General features: G+C 37.4%; 1 protein-coding gene across 4 annotated transcripts in view; it reads left to right on the top strand.

Annotated features, from left to right (window-relative positions):
• SLC17A3 (solute carrier family 17 member 3) overlaps positions 1–19,710 on the top strand; it is a 36,560-nt gene that overhangs the window by 15,350 nt on the left and 1,500 nt on the right. For all 4 annotated transcript variants that reach the window (XM_032268628.1, XM_032268626.1, XM_032268625.1 and 1 more), the window contains 9 exons: positions 2,721–2,932; positions 3,485–3,718; positions 3,803–3,890; positions 10,247–10,333; positions 15,412–15,530; positions 15,674–15,835; positions 16,119–16,248; positions 16,342–16,489; positions 16,825–16,915. In XM_032268628.1, the coding sequence (XP_032124519.1) occupies positions 2,721–2,932; positions 3,485–3,718; positions 3,803–3,890; positions 10,247–10,333; positions 15,412–15,530; positions 15,674–15,835; positions 16,119–16,248; positions 16,342–16,489; positions 16,825–16,915 (1,271 nt within the window). The remainder of the gene's footprint in view (positions 1–2,720; positions 2,933–3,484; positions 3,719–3,802; positions 3,891–10,246; positions 10,334–15,411; positions 15,531–15,673; positions 15,836–16,118; positions 16,249–16,341; positions 16,490–16,824; positions 16,916–19,710) is intronic.

Genomic DNA, 19,710 nt, shown 5'->3' on the forward strand with positions numbered 1-19,710 from the left:
GCATCATCTTACATGACCTAACAGGAATATCTGAGGCACCTACTGACTCCCTCTTCCCTGAAACTCTTGTCCCTTGGCTTCCAGGACACTGCATCCTCCTCGTTTTCTTCTTACTCCACCATCAATTCCTTTTCATTTTCCTTTAAACAAAGGAAAGTCCAGGCTTGTTCTCCTCCATCTATCCAACCTCCAAACACTGGAGAGCCCCAGAGTTAGTCTTTGGTTCTCCTCTCTATTTATTTTCAGGCTTGCTCTCCCCCATCTATCCAACCTCCAAACACTGGAGAGCCTCAGAGTTAGTCTTTGGTTCTCTTCTCTATTTTCATTTCCCAATTTTTATGGCTTTAAGTACCCTCTATAGATTATTAGCTCTCAAAGTTATGCCTCAACTCCTACCTCTCTTCTAAACTTAAGAATTGTATATCCAACAAGCTCAACACCTTCTCTTTGGTGCCTAAGAGGCATCACTGTTCTAACATGTGCAGTAACAAGTTCTTGATCAACCGACCTCCCAAACCTGCTCCTTCCAAAGAGCTTTCTTCCTGGGAAAGTACAACTTCCTTCTTCTTGTTGTTTAGAACAAAAACCTCTCCAATTCCCTTTCTCCTTGTCTTTCATCCACCTGTAAAACTGAAACTCGTATTTGGTGTTTTTTCCATGCTAGGATTTATTTGCGGTCTGACCACATATTAGCTACTGCTATGACCCTAATCCTAGATAGCTTCACTTCTCTTCTGAATGATTACAATAGCTTCCTACCTGCACTTCCTCCCTATTGTTTTGTTCTTCTTTCTGCAGCCAATGAGATCCTTTCAAAATGTAAGTCATATCAGGTCTCACTCCTGCTGACAACCCTCCAGTGGCCCCCATCCCATTCAACATAAAAGCCAAAATACCTGCAATGGCCCATGTGTCTTGAACAATTCAGTCCCCGTGATCTAGCTTTCCTGACATCTCTTCTTGTACCCCTGGCTTACTCCATTCATCATAGTCGCCTTTGATTCTTTGAACATACCAGGCACTCTCCAACCAGCCTCAGGGCTGTTCCCTCTACTTTGTATGTTCTTTCTCCAGATGGCGGCATGACCACCTCTCTGGAATGTCATTACGACTTCCCCCTTTCTTGCTTTATTTTCTCTACAGCATTTATCACCTTCTAATACATTATTTGATTTAGTGTTTGTGTTGCATATTTTGTGCTTCTCTCTGGAATGTCAGGTTCCCAAACACAGGGCTATTTGTCTGCTATGTTTGCTGCTACACTTCCAAGGCCCAATATTGGAGGTGATTGATAAGTGTTTTCTTCAATAACTGAGAGAAGATGTAAAATCTGGACTAGAGGACATGGCCTAGAAGAGTGGTCAATCCAGCTCCCTGCTACTTCCCTTGCATTGAATAGATTTATTTCCCCAGGCATAAGGTGAACTGGACAAGTCCAGGCTTGCTCTGCTAAAGTAACTGCATGGCAGGAGAGTAGACAGCATAGCTTCCAGGCAGGCTGGAGAAGATACAGAGCTATACATCCTCGATTTATCTACCCAATCTCATTGGTCTAAATCCCTTTTCTTCCCATGCAGAAAAAAATGAAAGGGTGGAGAGAGTTCCAAAGGGCTATTCTGCCTGAAGTCCTTGAGTAAAAAATCTGAGCCCAGATAAATACAGCTTCTTGCTTCACACATTTTATTTGCTCTTCAAATTAGACTGTTAGCTGTGTTCTGCCAGGATACCTTCTACTCACTTAATATAATGCTCAAGACTTTTTAAGAAGCTGAGTAGAAACCACACCTTTGAAACTTTTGTACCATTCAATTTCATCTAACTGATTTTCCCCCAGATTTTAACTTCTGAAGAGTTCTTTAATTTCAACCACAAATGCAGACTGCTCTATGTTCTACATTTTTTGGACAGTTTAGCCAGGATCTGGAAGAAGGAGAATGAAATTTCTGCATTTAAACTGCCATCTCTCCTGGACGTACAAACACAGATTATTTGAATGCTTGCTCATTTCTTTTTCCACCATTTTTCACTTTATTTTTTCATAGTCTGTGGGTGTCAATTTCTCTAATGAGAGGATCTTCCTAAGAGTTTAATCTCAAAATTTAAATGAAAGTATATCTTCAATGCTTGAAGATATGAATGGAATACATCTATACCAATGGACAACTCTCTTCAAAGTGTAAATTACATTACATTAACATATATGAAATTTATACATATTATACATAATATATAGTACATTATGAATAGACATGTCATATATAAATTATATGCTATATATTTATACATAATTATACATACAAATTATATGTAATATAAATTACATGTAGCAATTAAATGTGTACATACTTATATGTATATATTTTCTTTTAATATATATGTGTTACATATATGTACACACACACATATGTATACATATTTACTTGTGAGTAATTTCATCAACTGTAGAACATAATGACCTAGGAATGAGAGAGACAAAATTCTGGGATGAACAGAATGGCCGAGACGAAGTCAGGCTCTATAAAGCTATGGTATAAAACATCCTTTTACTCAACTCAGTGATCTCCTTCTTTTGTATCTTCCTTTCCTAAAGCCAGTAGAAGTGTCATTTAAGTACTGATTTAAATCGTTAGGTGATCAGGTACTTTTAAAATTATATCTTGTGAAAAACTAATGTTAGCTCAATTTTAAAAAGTACTAACATGATGTCATAATATTTCCAGTTCCTATTGTATGTTCTACTCGCTTTGGAATAGCCCTCATCTTACATTTCTGCAACTTTATAATGATGGCACAAAATGTCATTATGAGCATCACCATCGTAGCCATGGTCAACAGCACAAGCCCTCAATCCCAGCTCAATGGCTCCCCTGAGGGGCTGCCTGTTGACTCATTTGGTGACCTAAATAAAGCCCCAAAGAGTCTTCCTGCAAAGGTAAGCAATACAAGATATAAATCTGTGCTTTTCTTTTTGCTTTTTGTTTGGATATTTATTTTTCTAGAGTATGCGTTTTTAAAAACTTTAGTAAAGGCAAAGCGTGGTGGCTCATGCCTGTAACCCCAGCACTTTGGGAAGCTGAGGTGGGTGGATCACCTGAGGTCAGGAGTTCAAGATCAGCCTGGCCAACATGGTGAAACCCAGTCTCTATCAAAAATACAAAAAAATTATCCAGGTGCAGTGGTGGGAACCTATAATCCCAGCTATTCTGGAGGCTGAGACAGGAGAATTGCTTGAACCTGGGAGGCAGAAGTTGCAGTGAACCAGGATTGTGCCATTGCACTCCAGCCTTGGCAACAAGAGTGAAGCTCCAACTCAAAAAAAAAAAAAAAAACACCAAAGAAGAAAAATAGAAAAACAAACAAACAAAAAACACCTTAATGGAGAAAATAGTGATTTGAAAGCAAGTAAAATGTCTAAAGAAGCTTCTTAGGGTATGTAAGAATCCTTCTATATAAGGTTTATGACAACATTCTCTGTTTCTCTAAGGCTCCTGTGTATGAGTGGTGTCCTCAAATCCAAGGCATCATCTTTGGTGCTGTCAGCTATGGTGCCATACTGACAATGGCTCTCAGTGGATACCTGGCTGGAAGAGTAGGAACAAAGCGAGTGGTTGGCGTTTCTTTGTTTGCAAATTCATTTCTCATTCTGTGCATCCCTCCAGCAGCTGACTTTGGAACAGCTTTCCTCATTGTAATTCGAATAGCCCAGGGCCTAAGCCAGGTACCCGATATTTTATAAATCTGAGCTGGATATGAATTTCTACATGGCACCACACATTAAGAACTCTAATCATTTTAATTTCAGGGCTCAATACTTGGGGGTCAGTTTGCAATTTGGGGGAAATGGGGCCTTCCGCATGAACAAAACAGACTCTACAGCATTGCCTTATCAGGTAAGGACATGTAATCCAAATGGGTACACTACAATCAAACATTCTCCCACTGGGTACTTCACAACTTTTCATTGCATGATTCTTCAACTGCTCAATGTCAATGAGGTATTTTTAAGTTAAAAAGACTAGTCCTTTGCCTGTAACATGACTTTCAGTTATTTTCCCTAGGTTGTCATTTGTGGCATGACTTTGCCTAGTCTATGACTTGGAGCATTTAAAAAATATTTTTATGTGGTCAAATTGATCATTTTTATGGCATCTGGATTTTGAGTTATAAATGGAAAGGTTATTAAAAAAAAACTCCATGTTTTTTTCTTCAGCTTGTATCGTTTTATCTTCATATGTTAATTCCTGACTTACAGGAGTTTATACTATTTTGCAATGGAAGGTAAAGATTCAACTTAATCTTCTTTGGATTTGCTCTCAATTGTCCTGAGAACTTCTTTCTGATAATGATCTGCCTGGACAGTGTGCTCTGGATGAATATTCTGGATGAAAAAGCCTAAGTTATAATGGAGAAGTGTGGAAAATGGACGGTGTAAGGTTAAGAAACAGGAGATTGCTAAAGTGGGTGCTGGATGAGGAAAAAAAGGGTAACTCTCCAAGTAATTAATGAGACCAAGAAGGCAGGGACCGTTCAAGTCCAGAAAATAAGCCACACCCACACCGTGACTGACAGCACGCTCTAAAGCCCTCACAACTCTGAAGGATTAGTCTTTGCCATTTGCAGTTTGGACTAAGAAAGTTCATTTCGTTTATTGCACTGAGGGATTATCTCAGAATACAGCACAAGAAAATCAGGAGATGGAAAGCATGAAAGAAAATTAAAAGACTTGGACTGAAGACAGTGACCTTGCAGAAAGTGGCAACTCCCTTTCCTCTCACTTCTGAGAATATAGAGACTGAACAACCAGAATTGGTCAAATGACAATATCTAGAGGAATCTCAGTAGCCTACAAGGTGCAAGTTCCAGTAGTTTTCTCATCTTTGGTGTTGATGGACTATTTCAGAGGCTCCAGGCAGGTGATCCTTTCTGGCCTCCAAACCTGGTTTAGAGATCACAGACCCCTTGGCTGTCTGAAGGCACCCAACAAAAAGCTACTGGAGAATCCCACCATCAGGTGGAGTGAGCTGAACCTGCCTGCTTTCCTCAGTAGGTCTTATAGAAATTGCCATTTTTGATGATGCTGGGGCTCCTCTGCAGGTTGTAGTGGTGGATGCAATTGCTCAGCTCATAAGATTAAAGTAGGAATACCCCAGAAGGCACCTACCTTTAGTGGAAGGGCTCAAGTACTGCCAGCCTCTAGGGCACACTGTACTGTATCTTCTTCTAAGGGAGCCTAAAAAGGTACACCTATTATAGATAGGAAACTCTGCAGCCAGTTATGGAGCTTAGTAACTTAAGGGACCGAGCAGACCAAACAGAACTGGTATTTAATATTTGAGGCAGGTTTAATAGGTGACGGGAAAAATTAATCCAAACACCTTTAATCTAAAAACAATATAATATCATACAGCAGTAAAAATGAAGAAAGTGTAGCTATATGAAACAACATAGATTAATCTTAGAAACACAAATGTTATATGAATAAAGCATGTCTATCACAGAGGAAAATGCTTTCATACCTTGGTAGCCTAGGTATGCTACCAGACAGCTGTCCCAGAGGTCATGGAATGATAGGATCACAGACCAAATTAGGTGCTGTAATTGCACAGTTACATCAATTTAAAACACAGAGTAAAAAGTAAGGGGGAGGAGTGGAAATGGGGTAAGTTAACTCATGTAAGATAGAGTATACACAGGTAGAAGGATCCCACGACCTGAATGAAGTATACAGAATGTTCAAGTGTTCAAACATTCTTCCTCTGTCTTTCTGCTGTACCACCCTTACCACTGATGGTGTGGTTCTGAGAACCAGAATTAAGGTTCAAACAGGAGTGTCCACAGAGGAGGCATCTGGGCCAATGACATGCACTTGCTGTATGGGAAAGACACAAGAGTGGGGACTGCTGGCCACTGCTCCATTCTCTGAAGAACTTGCTAACTGCCATTGCTTTGTGTTTCTTGAGCACATGGGGACAGGATGGGTATTTCCAGTAGGTGCTGAATTAGGCCCAGACAAATATTGAGTCAGCAGTGATGTGCTGTTAAATAGGCTTTTTAGGGGGAAAAATAAGCTCATTTATAGTATTTATCAGTTTCTGTGCTGTAAACACTCCCACCATGGCTGATTTCAAGATTCAGTCAAGTCACTGAACACAAGAGTTGGAAAGAGTTGGCCACACTGGAATTTCATGAACTTCAGCGCTCCCCTGATTGAATGCCTCTAAACCTTCATGAATGTTCAGAGACTCATGTTTAAAATCATTACCTAATATTATTTGTCTCTTAGTCTTTGTATCCTTTTATATCTATGTTCAAAGACAAACATGATATTCTTAGTAAATTACTTATCTTTAATTTACACAGCTTATAAATCCTGCCTATCAATATCTCACAACATTGTTTTAATCCAAACCCAACACATCTTATGATATTTGACTAATAGAAGGCGAATTCATTTATTTTCTATGGTAGAAATGAATATTCTCATATGCTAGAGCAAACACATTACAATGTCTTAGAAAAGGACATCCAGGCCGGGTGTGGTAGCTCAAGCCTGTAATCCCAGCACTTTGGGAGGCCAAAGTAGGCAGATCACGAGGTCAGGAGATCAAGACCAGCCTGATCAACATTGTGGAAGCCCATCTCTACTAAAAATACAAAAATAAGCCGAGTGTGGTGGCACGCGCCTGTAATCCAGCTACTCAGGAGGCTGAGGCAGGAGAATCGCTTGAACCTGGGTGGTGGAGGTTGCAGTGAGCCAAGATCACACCACTGCACTCCAGTCTGGGTGACAGAACAAGACTCTGTCTCAAAAAAAATAAAAGAAAAGGACATCCAGGATGATATAACTTTAATAAAGCCCAAAACATAAAAACAAAACAAATATACTTTAGATATGAACATATATATGATGCAGCACTCACACACAGGTTGATACATGTGATATCAACTTATAATAGATGCGAATGCATGTATATGTATTTGTGTGTATGTATTTAAGCATTAAATAAGCCAGTGTAAACCAAGTATTAGCCATGAACTACTAGGCATCTGAATGAAGACTGTTTTATAGTTTAGAATTTGGTAGCAATATAAGAAAAAACAGGACATACTCAAAATTCCTCAGTATTTCAACAGAAATAGTATTTAAAGCCCCTGTCCTAGACAAGACCACGTAGAGAAAGAGCATAGATGGAGAAGAGAAGAAAACCAAAGGAATAGCCAAGAAGCCTTCCAGTATTCAGGCCTCAGATAGAAGAGAATGACAGGCCAGCAAAGGTTCTGAGAAGCTTCCCATGAAGCAATGGGAAAACAAGGAAGGTGTGTGTGACAGATGCCAAGGAAAGAACAAGAAGAAAGAGAATGGAGGCAAGTGAGCACAGCCTTTTGAGAAGTTTTGCCTTGAAGAGAAGCAGAGAAATGAATAAGTACGTGGAGAGGGTTCTGAAGAGGTAGAAATGTTTGTTTGTTTTGTTTTGTTTTTGGCATGGGTCACAGGAAGCTATATTTGCATGTGGATGTGAAAGATTCATGAGTTGAGGAGGGAAGTGAGGATACAGAGAGAGAATGCGTACTCTTAGGATTCCAAGCCTGGGGTACAGTGGAGGAGATGGGGTCCAGAGGACAAGAAGGGACCTGGTTTTGGATGGATGCAGTGCAGGAACCTGTCCCCCACTATAATCAAAGCAAAGGCAGAGAGTTCAGGGAAAAGATGCAAATTTGGTGGACTTAGTGGTAGAAAAAGATGCTGTTTTCCATCTCCAGGTATCTGTGGCCTGGGGTCAGGCCATCTCCTTTCCAACACCACCTTCCCCTGTTAATGATGTGACCTTTGGCAAGTTATTTATTTTTTCTATTTACTCAATTATAAATCTAACTACTAGTGCTTAAATGAGGCAACACAAGTAAATAAGTGACTTTTTTTTTTTTTTTTTTTTTTTACATTGTTGGGTGGGAAAAGATCTAAATAAAAGAGTAAATGTAGAGGTCATTATAGAGTAGAAATATAGGTCTGGTTCCACACAAACTTACAGCTGAATTATAAAACACAACATTTAAAAAGTTAAAGATGGGAGGACAATTGCAGCCAGCACACCAGACAGAGGATCATTCACAATACATAAAGATTCTGTAAATTAAGACAAAATTAAACAAGCAAAATAAACAAAGACAAAAAGATTATGAACAGACAGTTCACAGAAGAAATAAAAATGATAGCTAAAGATAGGAAAAAATGTGCAACTTTACTATGAAAAAGGAAATTAAAATGCGATGCTCTTTATTATTTATTCTACTTTTTTTGAGATAAGGTATCTCTTTGCCGCCCAGCCTGGAGTACAGTGGCATGATTTCAGCTCACTGCAGCCTTGAACTCCTAGGCTCTAGTGATTCTCCTACTTCAGATTCCTGAGTAGCTGAAACTACAGTCAGGCACCACCATGCCTGGATAATTTTTTACTTTTTGTAGAGACAGGGTCTTGCTCTTTGCCCAGGCTGGACTTGAACTCCAGGCCTCAACTGATCTTCCTACCTCTGCCTCCCAAAGCACTAGGATTACAGGCATCAGCCACCACTCCCCACTCTCTTTTTCATTAATATTGGAAAGGCATTCTTTTTTCTTTTTTGAGACAGGGTCTCACTCTGCTGACTGGGCTGAAGTGCAGTGGCATTATCTCGGCTCACTGCAACCTCTGCCTCCTGGGTTCAAGTGATTCTCCTGCCTCAGCCTCCTAAGTAGCTGGGATTACAGGTACCCACCACTACACCCAGCTAATTTTTTGTATTTTTAGTAAAGATGGGGTTTCATCATGTTGGCCGAGCTGGTCTTGAAATCCTGACCTCGTAATCCACCCACCTCGGCCTCCCAAAGTGCTGGATTACAGGTGTGAGCCACTGTGCCCGGCTGGAAAGGCAATTTTTTAAAACTTCAAGGGGCTGGGCATGGTGGCTCATGCCTGTAATCCAGTGCTTTGGGAGGCCAAGATGGAAGGTCACTTAAGGCCAAGAGTTCCAGGCCAGCATGGGCAACATAACAAGATTCCCATCTCTATAAAGAATTTAAGTTAGCCAGTGTGGTGGCATGTACCTGTCATTCTGTTACTTGGCAGGTTGAGATGGAAGGATTGCTTGAGCCTGGGAGTTTGAGATTACAGTAAACTGTGATCACACTATTGTAATAAATCTCCAGGCTGAGTGACAGAGCAAGACTCTGTCTCAAACAACAAAAGAACAAGAAACAACAACAACAAGAAAATCTTTGAGGATATTAAATGCTGTCAAGGAGATGAGAAAATGTGTGTGTGTGTGTGTGTGTGTGTCTGTGTACATATATATATATATATATATATAGGCAATTTAATTTGGTACAGCTTCTAGTAAGGTACTTTGTCAGTATTTACCAAAATTTAAATGCACATAACCTTTGATCTTAGACTTTGACCTAGCAAGTCCACTTACGATATTCTATTGTGGAGAAATAAATAAATTATGTCTATGTTCAGAATAATTAGGTAGAATCTACAATGACATAAAAATGCTTACAAGACCAATTGCTGAATAAAAAATGGAGTCACAAAACAATAGAAACATTATGATCCTCTGTGTTTAAAAATGATAACTCCTATATACATATATAGAATTTGACAGGTTAATATTAATGTTCATCTGGAAAATAATAAAAAAAATACCTAGAAATGTTTGAAAAAGTGATAGAAAAGGGAACGTGCCCTACCATATTAGAACATTCTAAAAAGCTATAAAAAATATAACAGAGTTATTAGCACATTTATAGAAAAATCTAGCTTTCTGTCTACATATTACATAAATACATTTACCAAGAGGATGACTATGTGTAGATATATATTATTTATGTGTGCAGAAAAAAAGGTATGCAATTATATATTATATAATACATTGTTACTAATGGTTAATTTTAGAGAGAATAGTGAGAATGGCTGGGAAGGCACATGAGAGGAACTTTGGCTCTTTGCAGCAGTTTACTTTGACAGTAAGCATATAGGACTTGTGTAATTAAAAGAACATGAAAGGAAGTATGACAGTCATCTGCTATGTTATAGGGAACTGCCAGAAAAATATGTTCTTAAATCATAAATTTGAAGTTTGTGCATTCTAATATGCTCATCTCCTTATGGTTTAGAGTCACTGTTCTATAATATGTCATCTATCAATCTGTATGTATTTGTCAGGTGGAAGTCTAAAGTACCACAGCTTACTTTCTGTGTCTTTGCAGGAATATTGCTGGGATGCTTTACTGCCATCCTCATAAGTGGCTTTATCATTGATACCCTTGGGTGGCCTTTTGTCTTCTATGTCTTTGGTAAGCTACTGTCTCCCAGTTCCCAGATTTTCATATTCAGAAAGATTCTCCTCAGTAAGTATATTTGTGTATAGTTTTCCAAAGGCAATAAGTCAAGACAAATAAATATTAGAAAAACACCGTATCTTAATATAAGGAAATAATTAGCCAATGCCATCAAAAAAATTGGAAGTTCTTCTGCCTATTATAAAGTGCTAGTAACCCACCATAATGTGTTATCACAATGTAATCAGGCATACTCTGCTGCCATTGCAGGCAGTAGGGGACAGGTTTGCAAGTCAGTGGTTAAGACATAGAAGGAAGAAATCCAGAGAGATAGGTGCTGCTGTGGGTTTTGTCTCAGGTTAAGCACAGCAGCAAGGCATCCTGAGTAAGACTAAAGTTTCTTAGAGAGGAGAAAACACGAAACACCATGAATTTTGCCAACCTCAGCATCTGTCCCAGAGCCTTCCATTTAATTATTAGAAATCAAGAAACGGGCCCGGCACAGTGGCTGTAATCCAGCACTTTGGGAAGCCAAGCAGAGTAGATCACAAGGTCAGGAGTTCCAGACCAGCCTGGTCAATATGGTAAAACCCGTCTCTACTAAAAAATAAAAAAAATAGCCAGACATGGTGGCATGCGCCTGTAGTCCCAGCTAATCAGGAGGCTGAGGCAGGAGAATGTCTGGAACTTGGGAGGTGGAGGCTGCAGTGAGCCTAGATGGAGCCAGTGTACTCCAGCCTAGGCAACAGAGTAAGATTCCTTCTCAAAAAAAAAAAAAAAGAAAAGAAATCAAGAAACAACTGCTCCCTCCATAGCTTCCACTTCAGTAGCTTTTACATTCTACTCTCAAGCCTCTTAGCAGTTTGCATTTATTTGTTTATACATGTATATCCCCTTCTGGACAGTGAGCTCTTTTGAGGGCAGAGATAGAGTCTTGGTTCTTGGGACTGTACAGAGTCCAGGGAACAAAGATGTGCCATGAAAACATTAATCAAGAGAAAACTGAGTGGGTATATTAATATCAGACAAGAATGGCTTCAGAAAAGGAATATTACCAATTCACAAGAACACATAACAATCTGAAATGTATATGCACCTAACGACAGAGCTTCAAAATACATGAAGCAAAAACTGACAGAAGAGTAAGGAGAAATCGACAAATCTACAATTAAAGATGGAGGCCTTAATATTCTTCTCTCAATAATCAATAGAATAAGAACACAGATGAAGTACATTTTATTCAACAACAGTAGAGTACTTACTCTTTTGAAGTGTGCTTCATTCACCAGGATAGACAATTTATGGCCTAAAAAAATAAGATTTAACAAGTTTAAATGATTAAAATCACAGAAAATGTGTTCTTTGAACATAATAAAATTAAACTAGAAATCAGTAACAGAAAAGTCCCTGAAAATGCCCCCAAATTTTTAAAAATTTAGCAACATACTTCCGAGTTAAAGAAAAAGACAAAAGAGAAAAATTTTAATTGAACTGAATGAAAATCAAAAATCAATATCTCAAATTTTGTGGGATGCAACTAAAATAATGCTTAAAGAGAAATGTTAAACATTAAATGCTTATATTAGAAAACAAAGTTCTCAAATTAATGATCTAAGTTTATGCCTTAAAATAACTAGAAAAAAATATATAATTAAACCTAAATCAAGCAGAAGGAAGAAAATAACAAAAATGAATGCAGAAATGAATGGATTTTAACAAAAAAGAGATTTTGTTCAACGTAAAATTGGTTATTTGAAAAGATCGATAGCATTGACAAATCTTTAGCCAGATGGTGAGAGAGAGAGAAACAGAGAGAGAGAGAGGAAATACAAATAACCAATATCAAGAATGAAAAAGAGGACTTCAGTGCAGGTCCTACAAACACTAAAAATAATAGAGGAATAATACAGTATACTCTATGTCTATAAATTTGAACATTCAGATAAAATGAACAAACTCATTGAAAGACACCATGTAGCAAAGTTCACTCCAGAGGGAAGAGATAACCTGACTATTCCATATATTAAGAAACTGGTTTTTTTTAGCTTCAAGTTTTCCAATGAGGAAAACCCTGAGAACTACATGATTTCACTGGAAAATTTTACCAAATGGATAAATAAGGAATGATACCAGTTTTACACAAATTATTTCTGAAAATAGAAAAAGAGAAAATACTTCACGGCTCCTGTTATAAGGTTAGAATTATCTTGATATCAAAACCAAATAGAGATATTACAAAAAAGGAAAACTACAGACCAATATCTCTCATGAATCTAAACACACATATCCTAAAAAATATTAGCAAATTGAACCCATCAATATTTTAAAAACAAAATGTATCATGACTAGAAGAATGTACATTCAGAATACAAGGCATGGTCAGCATTCAAAATTCAATGTAATTCAGGGACTTCATGAGGCCTGCAGCAAGCATAAAAGTGTATTGAATGTCCACATTCACCTAACAGGAAACTCTAGATAAACTTTCTGGAATGAAGGAATTGGAAATAAAACAAAAACAGACTTTTTTGTTTTCTGGAAACAATGGTTGTCAAGACACTGGCTATCAGACGATGAAAAACAATGATCAGTGAGAAGTGAGCTCTACAGCATGGCACAGAAGACGGCACTTAGGCAAAGCCTAGCGCAAACTCTGGAGTTGGAGAGACAGAGCTAAGACTCTGGAAAGAATAAGACAGTTAGAGTTCAAAGGCTAGAGTACGTATGAGGGGACAGCTGCATGCAGAGAAAACCCGGCTAATCTGCAGTCCTCAGCAGAGTACTGATCAGGTTATATGTGTGAAGAAACTGTTGGAGGCTAGGCAAGGGAAATCATTGGTGAAAGACTGAGGACGGTGCCCGTACTCACAGAGAATCAGAGATAGTACCTGTTTTCATAAGACAGACTGAAAAAGTCATAATTCATGGGTCATTGGATGGAATATTCATAAACGTTGTTCTTCAGTAGTGCGAAATTATTAACCTTAGAGGGAGTACTGCTGTGGATCTCTCTAGCAAATGGTGATGGCAAGACCTAAAAGGGGCAAACTATTTCTACATAATTTAATCATATCCCAAAACAAAACTTAAAAATATTTACAGAAATACAAAACTATCTGGCACCCTGCTGGACATGATTCATAATGTTTGGCTACAACCATAGATTATTAGACATGAAGAAAAGGAGAAAAATACAACTTATAATGAATAATGAATTGAACAAAACCAACCCAGAGTTGACAGAGATTTTAGAATTAGCAAACAAGGGCATTAAAATAGTTACTGTAACTACATTATAGCATAAATCTATATGTTAAGTAAGTTAAGTGGAGACATAGTAAATATAAAGAAGACCCAATAAAACTTACAGAGATGAAAAGTATAATATGTGAGATGAAAAATGCACTGAATGGAGTTAATGACAATTTAGATACAATTACAGATTAATGAACTTAAAAACAACAACAGAAATCATCCAAAGTGCACCACACAGAGAAAAATAAAGCATTAATAAGAGAACATCAGTAAGTTGTGGAGTGCCTAAAATAGAGGAGTAGGATGGGAGAACAACAACAACATTTCTTCAAAAATATTTGAAGAATCAATTGCCAAAAGTTTTCCAAATCAGATGAAAACTATAAATTTACAGATCCAAAAAATTCAATGAACCTCAAACACAAGAAACATGAAGAAAACTACATCAAATTACATTCTAAATAAATGGCTCAAAACCAGAAATAAAGAGAAAATCTTAAAGTAGCCAAACCTAAAAAATGTATTACAGAGAGAGGAACAAAGATAATGCTGAACGCAGCATTCCTATCAGAAGTAGTGCAAGAGAGAAGCAGTGAAACAGTATCTTTAAAATAGTGCAAGAAAAAAACAAAAAACTGTCAACCTAGAATTCTAGGCACAGTGAAAAAAAAACTGTTTCAAAAACAAATGCAAAATAAAGATGTTTTTAGAACATACAAAAGCTGAAATAATTAGAAATGTCAATTAAAGAGAACAGTACCATTTTCAATAGCATAAAAACATGCAACATAGGGATAAATCTGCCAAAAGATATGTGAGGCCTGGGTACTGAAAACTGAATTTTTATAGAAATACAAAGATTCTAGAATAGCCAAACACCTTTGAAAACAAATTACAAAGTTGTAGGACTAACACTACCTGATGTCAAGACATACTGTAAAGTTATAAGCAAATGCATCAATAGAACAAAATAGAATCAAAAACTCATGGTTCTATTTACTTCATATAAAGTAAACTAAACTGACCTTTGAGAAAAATTCAGTAGCTAGAGAAAGGATAACCTCTTTAACAGAAGATGCTCAAAAGTTGGATATTCAGATGTAAAAAAAAAAAAAATGAACTTCCATCCATACCTTGTATCATACATAAAAACTATACCAAAATGAATCCCAGACCTAAATATAAAACTTGAAACTATTATCCTTCTAGGAAAAAATGTAGGAGATAATCTTTATTATTTAAGCAAAGATATCCTAAATATGACACCAAAAGCATGATTCATAAAATAAATTGATAAATTAGGATTTCATCAAAGTTAAAAATGTATCCTCATCAAAAGGCATAGTTAGGATAATAAAAAGACAAGTTGATCCCAGAGAGAAAATACTGGCAAAACACATATATTATAAGGACTTTTATTCAGAATTTGTAAATAATTCTCAAAGCTCAATAATACCAAAAAATTTAAAAATGGGCAAAGACACTTCACCAAAAAGAGAGAGAGGGAAAACAGGCACATGAAATGATGTAATGATAACTCATCCTTAGTTATTTAAGAAATACAAATAAAAATCATGAGACATCTCCACACATTTATCAGAATGGCTAATACTAAAAATATTGAGATATCAAATGTGATGTCACTTTTAGGCTCCGTGATTTACACACACACAAATAAACAGGAAATGTAAAATGGGTGAATTGTTTAAGAAAGGGAAAAGGGATATAATCAGCATGAGCTTTTCCTAGAACTAATACCAGAAAACATCCCAAAATAAAAGAAATCCACCCAAAAGGCAGAAAACAGCCCATTTACCAAATTTACCCTGTGCTTGCAGGAGGTGTTGGCTTTGTCTACTGCCTTATCTGGTTTGTTGTGATTTATGATGACCCTGTTTCCCACCCATGGATAAGCATCTCAGAAAAAGAATACATCATATCCTCCTTGAAACAACAGGTACATATAAAGATGCCAACAATTTCCTGAGGCCTTGTATTTGGATTTTTTCCTGTGACCTTAAATCTGGATTTTTAAGAGTGACTAAGTGTGTGTGAGCATCTCTCAGATCTTACTGTGCTGACCAGTAAATTTGTTTTCAGGTCAGGTCTTCTAAACAGCCTCTTCCCATCAAAGCTATGCTCAGATCTCTACCCATTTGGTCCATATGTTTATGCTCTTTCAGCCATCAGTGGTTAGTTAACACATTGACTGTATACATACCAACTTACATCAGCTCTGTGTACCATGTTAACATCAGAGATGTGAGTATGTTTTCTTCCCTCCCTTTCTCCTGTTTGCATGGCTTATCAATTACTCTGCCTTCACAAATCATTCCATCTAGAGAAATATATTTCTTATTACCAAAAATAATCTAATATTTAACACTGATGCCAGTGGCTTTTCTGGTGGTATGATTTAAGATGTTACTGATTTTTTTAAGAAAGTGTGATTTCAGAATGTCAGTATGTTTAGTAGTGATTTATCAATAGAAGTTGTGGTCTCACTGCCTTTATCATGGTAATTTACTCAATATTTTCTCTTTAGAACGGACTCCTATCTGCCCTTCCTTTTATTTTTGCCTACATCACGGGTGTGGTGGGAGGCTATCTGGCAGATTTCCTCCTAACCAAGAATTTTAGACTCATAACTGTGAGGAAACTTGCCACAATTTTAGGTAAGAACAGAGCCTGAGGGTCAGATAATTCGCAAAGTATACAACAGCCAAAGAAGGCTTCTCGCTGTTTAATGTTTGTTCTTCATTCCCTAGGAAATCTCCCCTCTTCAGTACTCATTGTGTCTCTGCCCTACCTCAGTTCCAGCTACGTCACAGCAACTGCCTTTCTGATGCTCTCATGTGGATTAAGTACATTGTGTCAGTCAGGGATTTATGTCAATGCCTTAGATATTGCTCCAAGGTAGGACTCTGATCTTCACTATCAGTTTCACATTTTCTTAAAAATATTTAGGTTTCAGCTTTCCAGAATCTCCAAACTTAGGAAATGAATAAACCATAGGGAAGGACCACAGATACACCAGTGGCCATTTTTTGCAGAGATGTTGAGGGAGGGCTATTGATTTGTCTTCATCTCTCTCTTTGAATATATATAATGAAAGTCCTTTTTGCTATAATTGTATAATTATATAGAATTATAAACTATAATTGAGTTATAGATTCATATATGGATCAGGGCTGAAGGAAGTACTGTTAAACATCTCTGGTTCTAGATTGGAACATTCCTGTCATCCACAGGCATTCCAGTTTTCTCATGGGAGCATCAAGGGCATTTTCAGGCATGGCACCTGTCATTGCACCCACTGTCAGTGGATTTCTTCTTAGTCAGGTACAATTTTCTTGTCATGAAGGACTCCAAAAATGCTCTGCTAAATCCATGTATAAAGGTGATAGCATGTATTCAAAGATTGAAAAATAAATTTAAATTGTGGGTAACTTTGTCATGAAGATGGACCTGATAAAGAAAAATACAGAATAATTTCTTTGGTGAGCTAAAGCCTGGTTCATTCTGAAGCAAAGAACTAAATAGTGATTGCCATCTTTGAAACTGATGCATAGGTATCTTGGGATAATGATTACATGCATAAATGCCAACCTGCTATGTTTTTGGCAATATTTTGAATTTGTATCCAGCATCTCTAAGGAACTTAAATTTACAAGAAAAAAACAAACCTTTTAAAGAGTGGGCAAAGAACATGAACAGATTGTTTTCAAGAGAAGACATAAATGTTCTTCTTTTGAGAATTGTCTATTCATGTCCATAGCTCACTTTCTGATGGGGACTGTTTATTTTTGTCTTGCTAATTTATTTGAGTTCATCATAGGTTCTGGATGTTGGTCCTTTGCCAGATGTATAGATTGTGAAGATCTTCCCCAACTCTGTGGGTTGTCTGTTTACTCTGATGACTGTTCCCTTTGCTGTGCAAAAGCTCTTTAGTTTAATTAAGTCCTAGCTATTTATCTTTGTTTTATTGCATTTGCTTTTGGGTTCTTGGTCATGAAATCCTTGCGAAGCCAATGTCTAGAAGTTTTTTTCCAATGTTATTTTCTAGAATTTTTATAGTTTCAGCTCTTAGATTTAAGTCCTTGATCCACCTTGGGTTGATTTTCGTATTAGATGACAGATGAGAATCCAGTTTCATTCTCCTACATGTGGCTTGCCAATTATCCCAGCCCCATTTGTTGAACAGGACATCCTTTCCTCACTAAATGTCCAACAAACATGAAAAAATGCTCAACATCACTAATGATGAGGGAAATGCTAATCAAAACCACAATACAATACCACCTTACTCCTGCAAGGTTGACCATAATCGAAAAATCAAAAAATAATAGATGTTGGCATGGATGTGTTAAACAGGGAACACTTCTACACTGCTGGCCGGAATGTAAAGTAGTACAACCACCAGGGAAAACAGTGTAGAGAGTCTTTAAATAACGAAAAGTAGAACTACCATTTGATTCAGCCATCCCACTACTGGGTATCTACCCAGAGAAAATAAGTCATTGTACGAAAAAGATATTTGCACACACATGTTTATAGCAGTACAATCTGCAAATGCAAAAATGTGTAACCAACCCAAACATCCATCAATCAATGGGTGGGGTGGATAAAGAAACTGTGGTGTATATATATACATGTGATGGAATACTACTCACAAAGGAACGAATTAATGGCATTCACAGCAATCTGGATGGAATTGGAGACTATTATTCTAGGTGAAGTAACCCAGGAATGGAAAACCAAACATCATACATTCTCACTCATAAGTGGGAACTAAACTATGAGGATGCAAAGGCACAAGAGTGACATAATGAACTTTGGGGACTCGGGGGAAGTTGTGGGAAGGGGGTGAGGGACAAAAGACTATAAATCAGATTCAGTGTATACTGCTTGGGTGATGGGTGAACGAAAATCTCACAAATCACCACTAAAGAAATTACTCAGGTAACCAAATATCACCTGTTCCCCAAAAATCTATGGAAATAACAACATTAAAAAATAATAAAATTAAATTTAAACAATTTAAAAAATAGCCATATATGCAACCAACAAATGTATGAAAAAATCTTAATATTACTGATGATTAGAGAAATTCAAATCAAAACTGCAATGAGATAATTTCACACCAGTCAGAATGTCTATTATTGAAAAGCAAAAAATAGCAGATGCTGGAGAGGTTACAGAGAAAAGGGAATGCTTATACACGGTTGGTGGGAGTGTAAATTAGTTCAACCATTGTGGAAAGCAGTGTGGCAATTCCTCAAAGAGCTAAAAACAGATCTTCCATTTCATCCAGCAATCCCATTAGTGGGTATATACCCCAAAGAATGTAAATTATTCTACTATAAAGACACATGAACACATATGTTCTTTGCAGCACTATTCACAATGGAAAAGACATGGAATCAACCTAAATACCCATCAATGACAGACTGGATAAAGAAAATATAGTACACATGCACCATGGAATATTATGCAGAATGAAATATCTTTTGCAGGAAAATGGATGGAGCTAGAGGCTATTATCCTTAGCAAACTAACACAAGAACAGAAATCCAAATACCACATGATCTTACTTATAAGTAGAAGCTAAAGGATGAGAATTCATGGACGCAAGGAGGGGATCAACGGACACTGAATCCTACTTGAGGGTGAAGGGTAGGAGAAGGAAAAGGGTCAGAAAAAATATTATTGGGGACTAGGCTTAGTACCTGCGTACTGACAAACCCCTATTACATGAGTTTACCTATGTAACACATCTGCACATGTGCCTCTGAACCTAAAAGGTTTTTTTAGAAACGAATATTTCCAGCAGGGTGCAGTGGCTCACACCTGTAATCTCAACACTTTGGGAGGCCAAGGCGGGTGGATCACCTGAGGTTGGGAGTTTGAGACCAGCCTGACCAACATGGAGAAACCCGGTCTCTACTAAAAATACAAAAATAGCCAGGCGTGGTGGCGCATGCTTGTAATCCCAGCTACTCGGGAGGCTGAGGCAGGAGAATTGCTTGAACCCAGGAGGCAGAGGTTGCGGTAAGCAGAGATTGCACTATTGCCTGGGCAACAAGAGCAAAACTGTGTCTCCAAAAAAAAAAGAAGAAGAAAATAAAAGAATATTT

Source organism: Sapajus apella, unplaced genomic scaffold (assembly GCF_009761245.1).
Source record: "Sapajus apella isolate SASKATOON/1434 unplaced genomic scaffold, GSC_monkey_1.0 scaffold184, whole genome shotgun sequence".
NCBI classification, from domain to species: domain Eukaryota; kingdom Metazoa; phylum Chordata; class Mammalia; order Primates; family Cebidae; genus Sapajus; species Sapajus apella.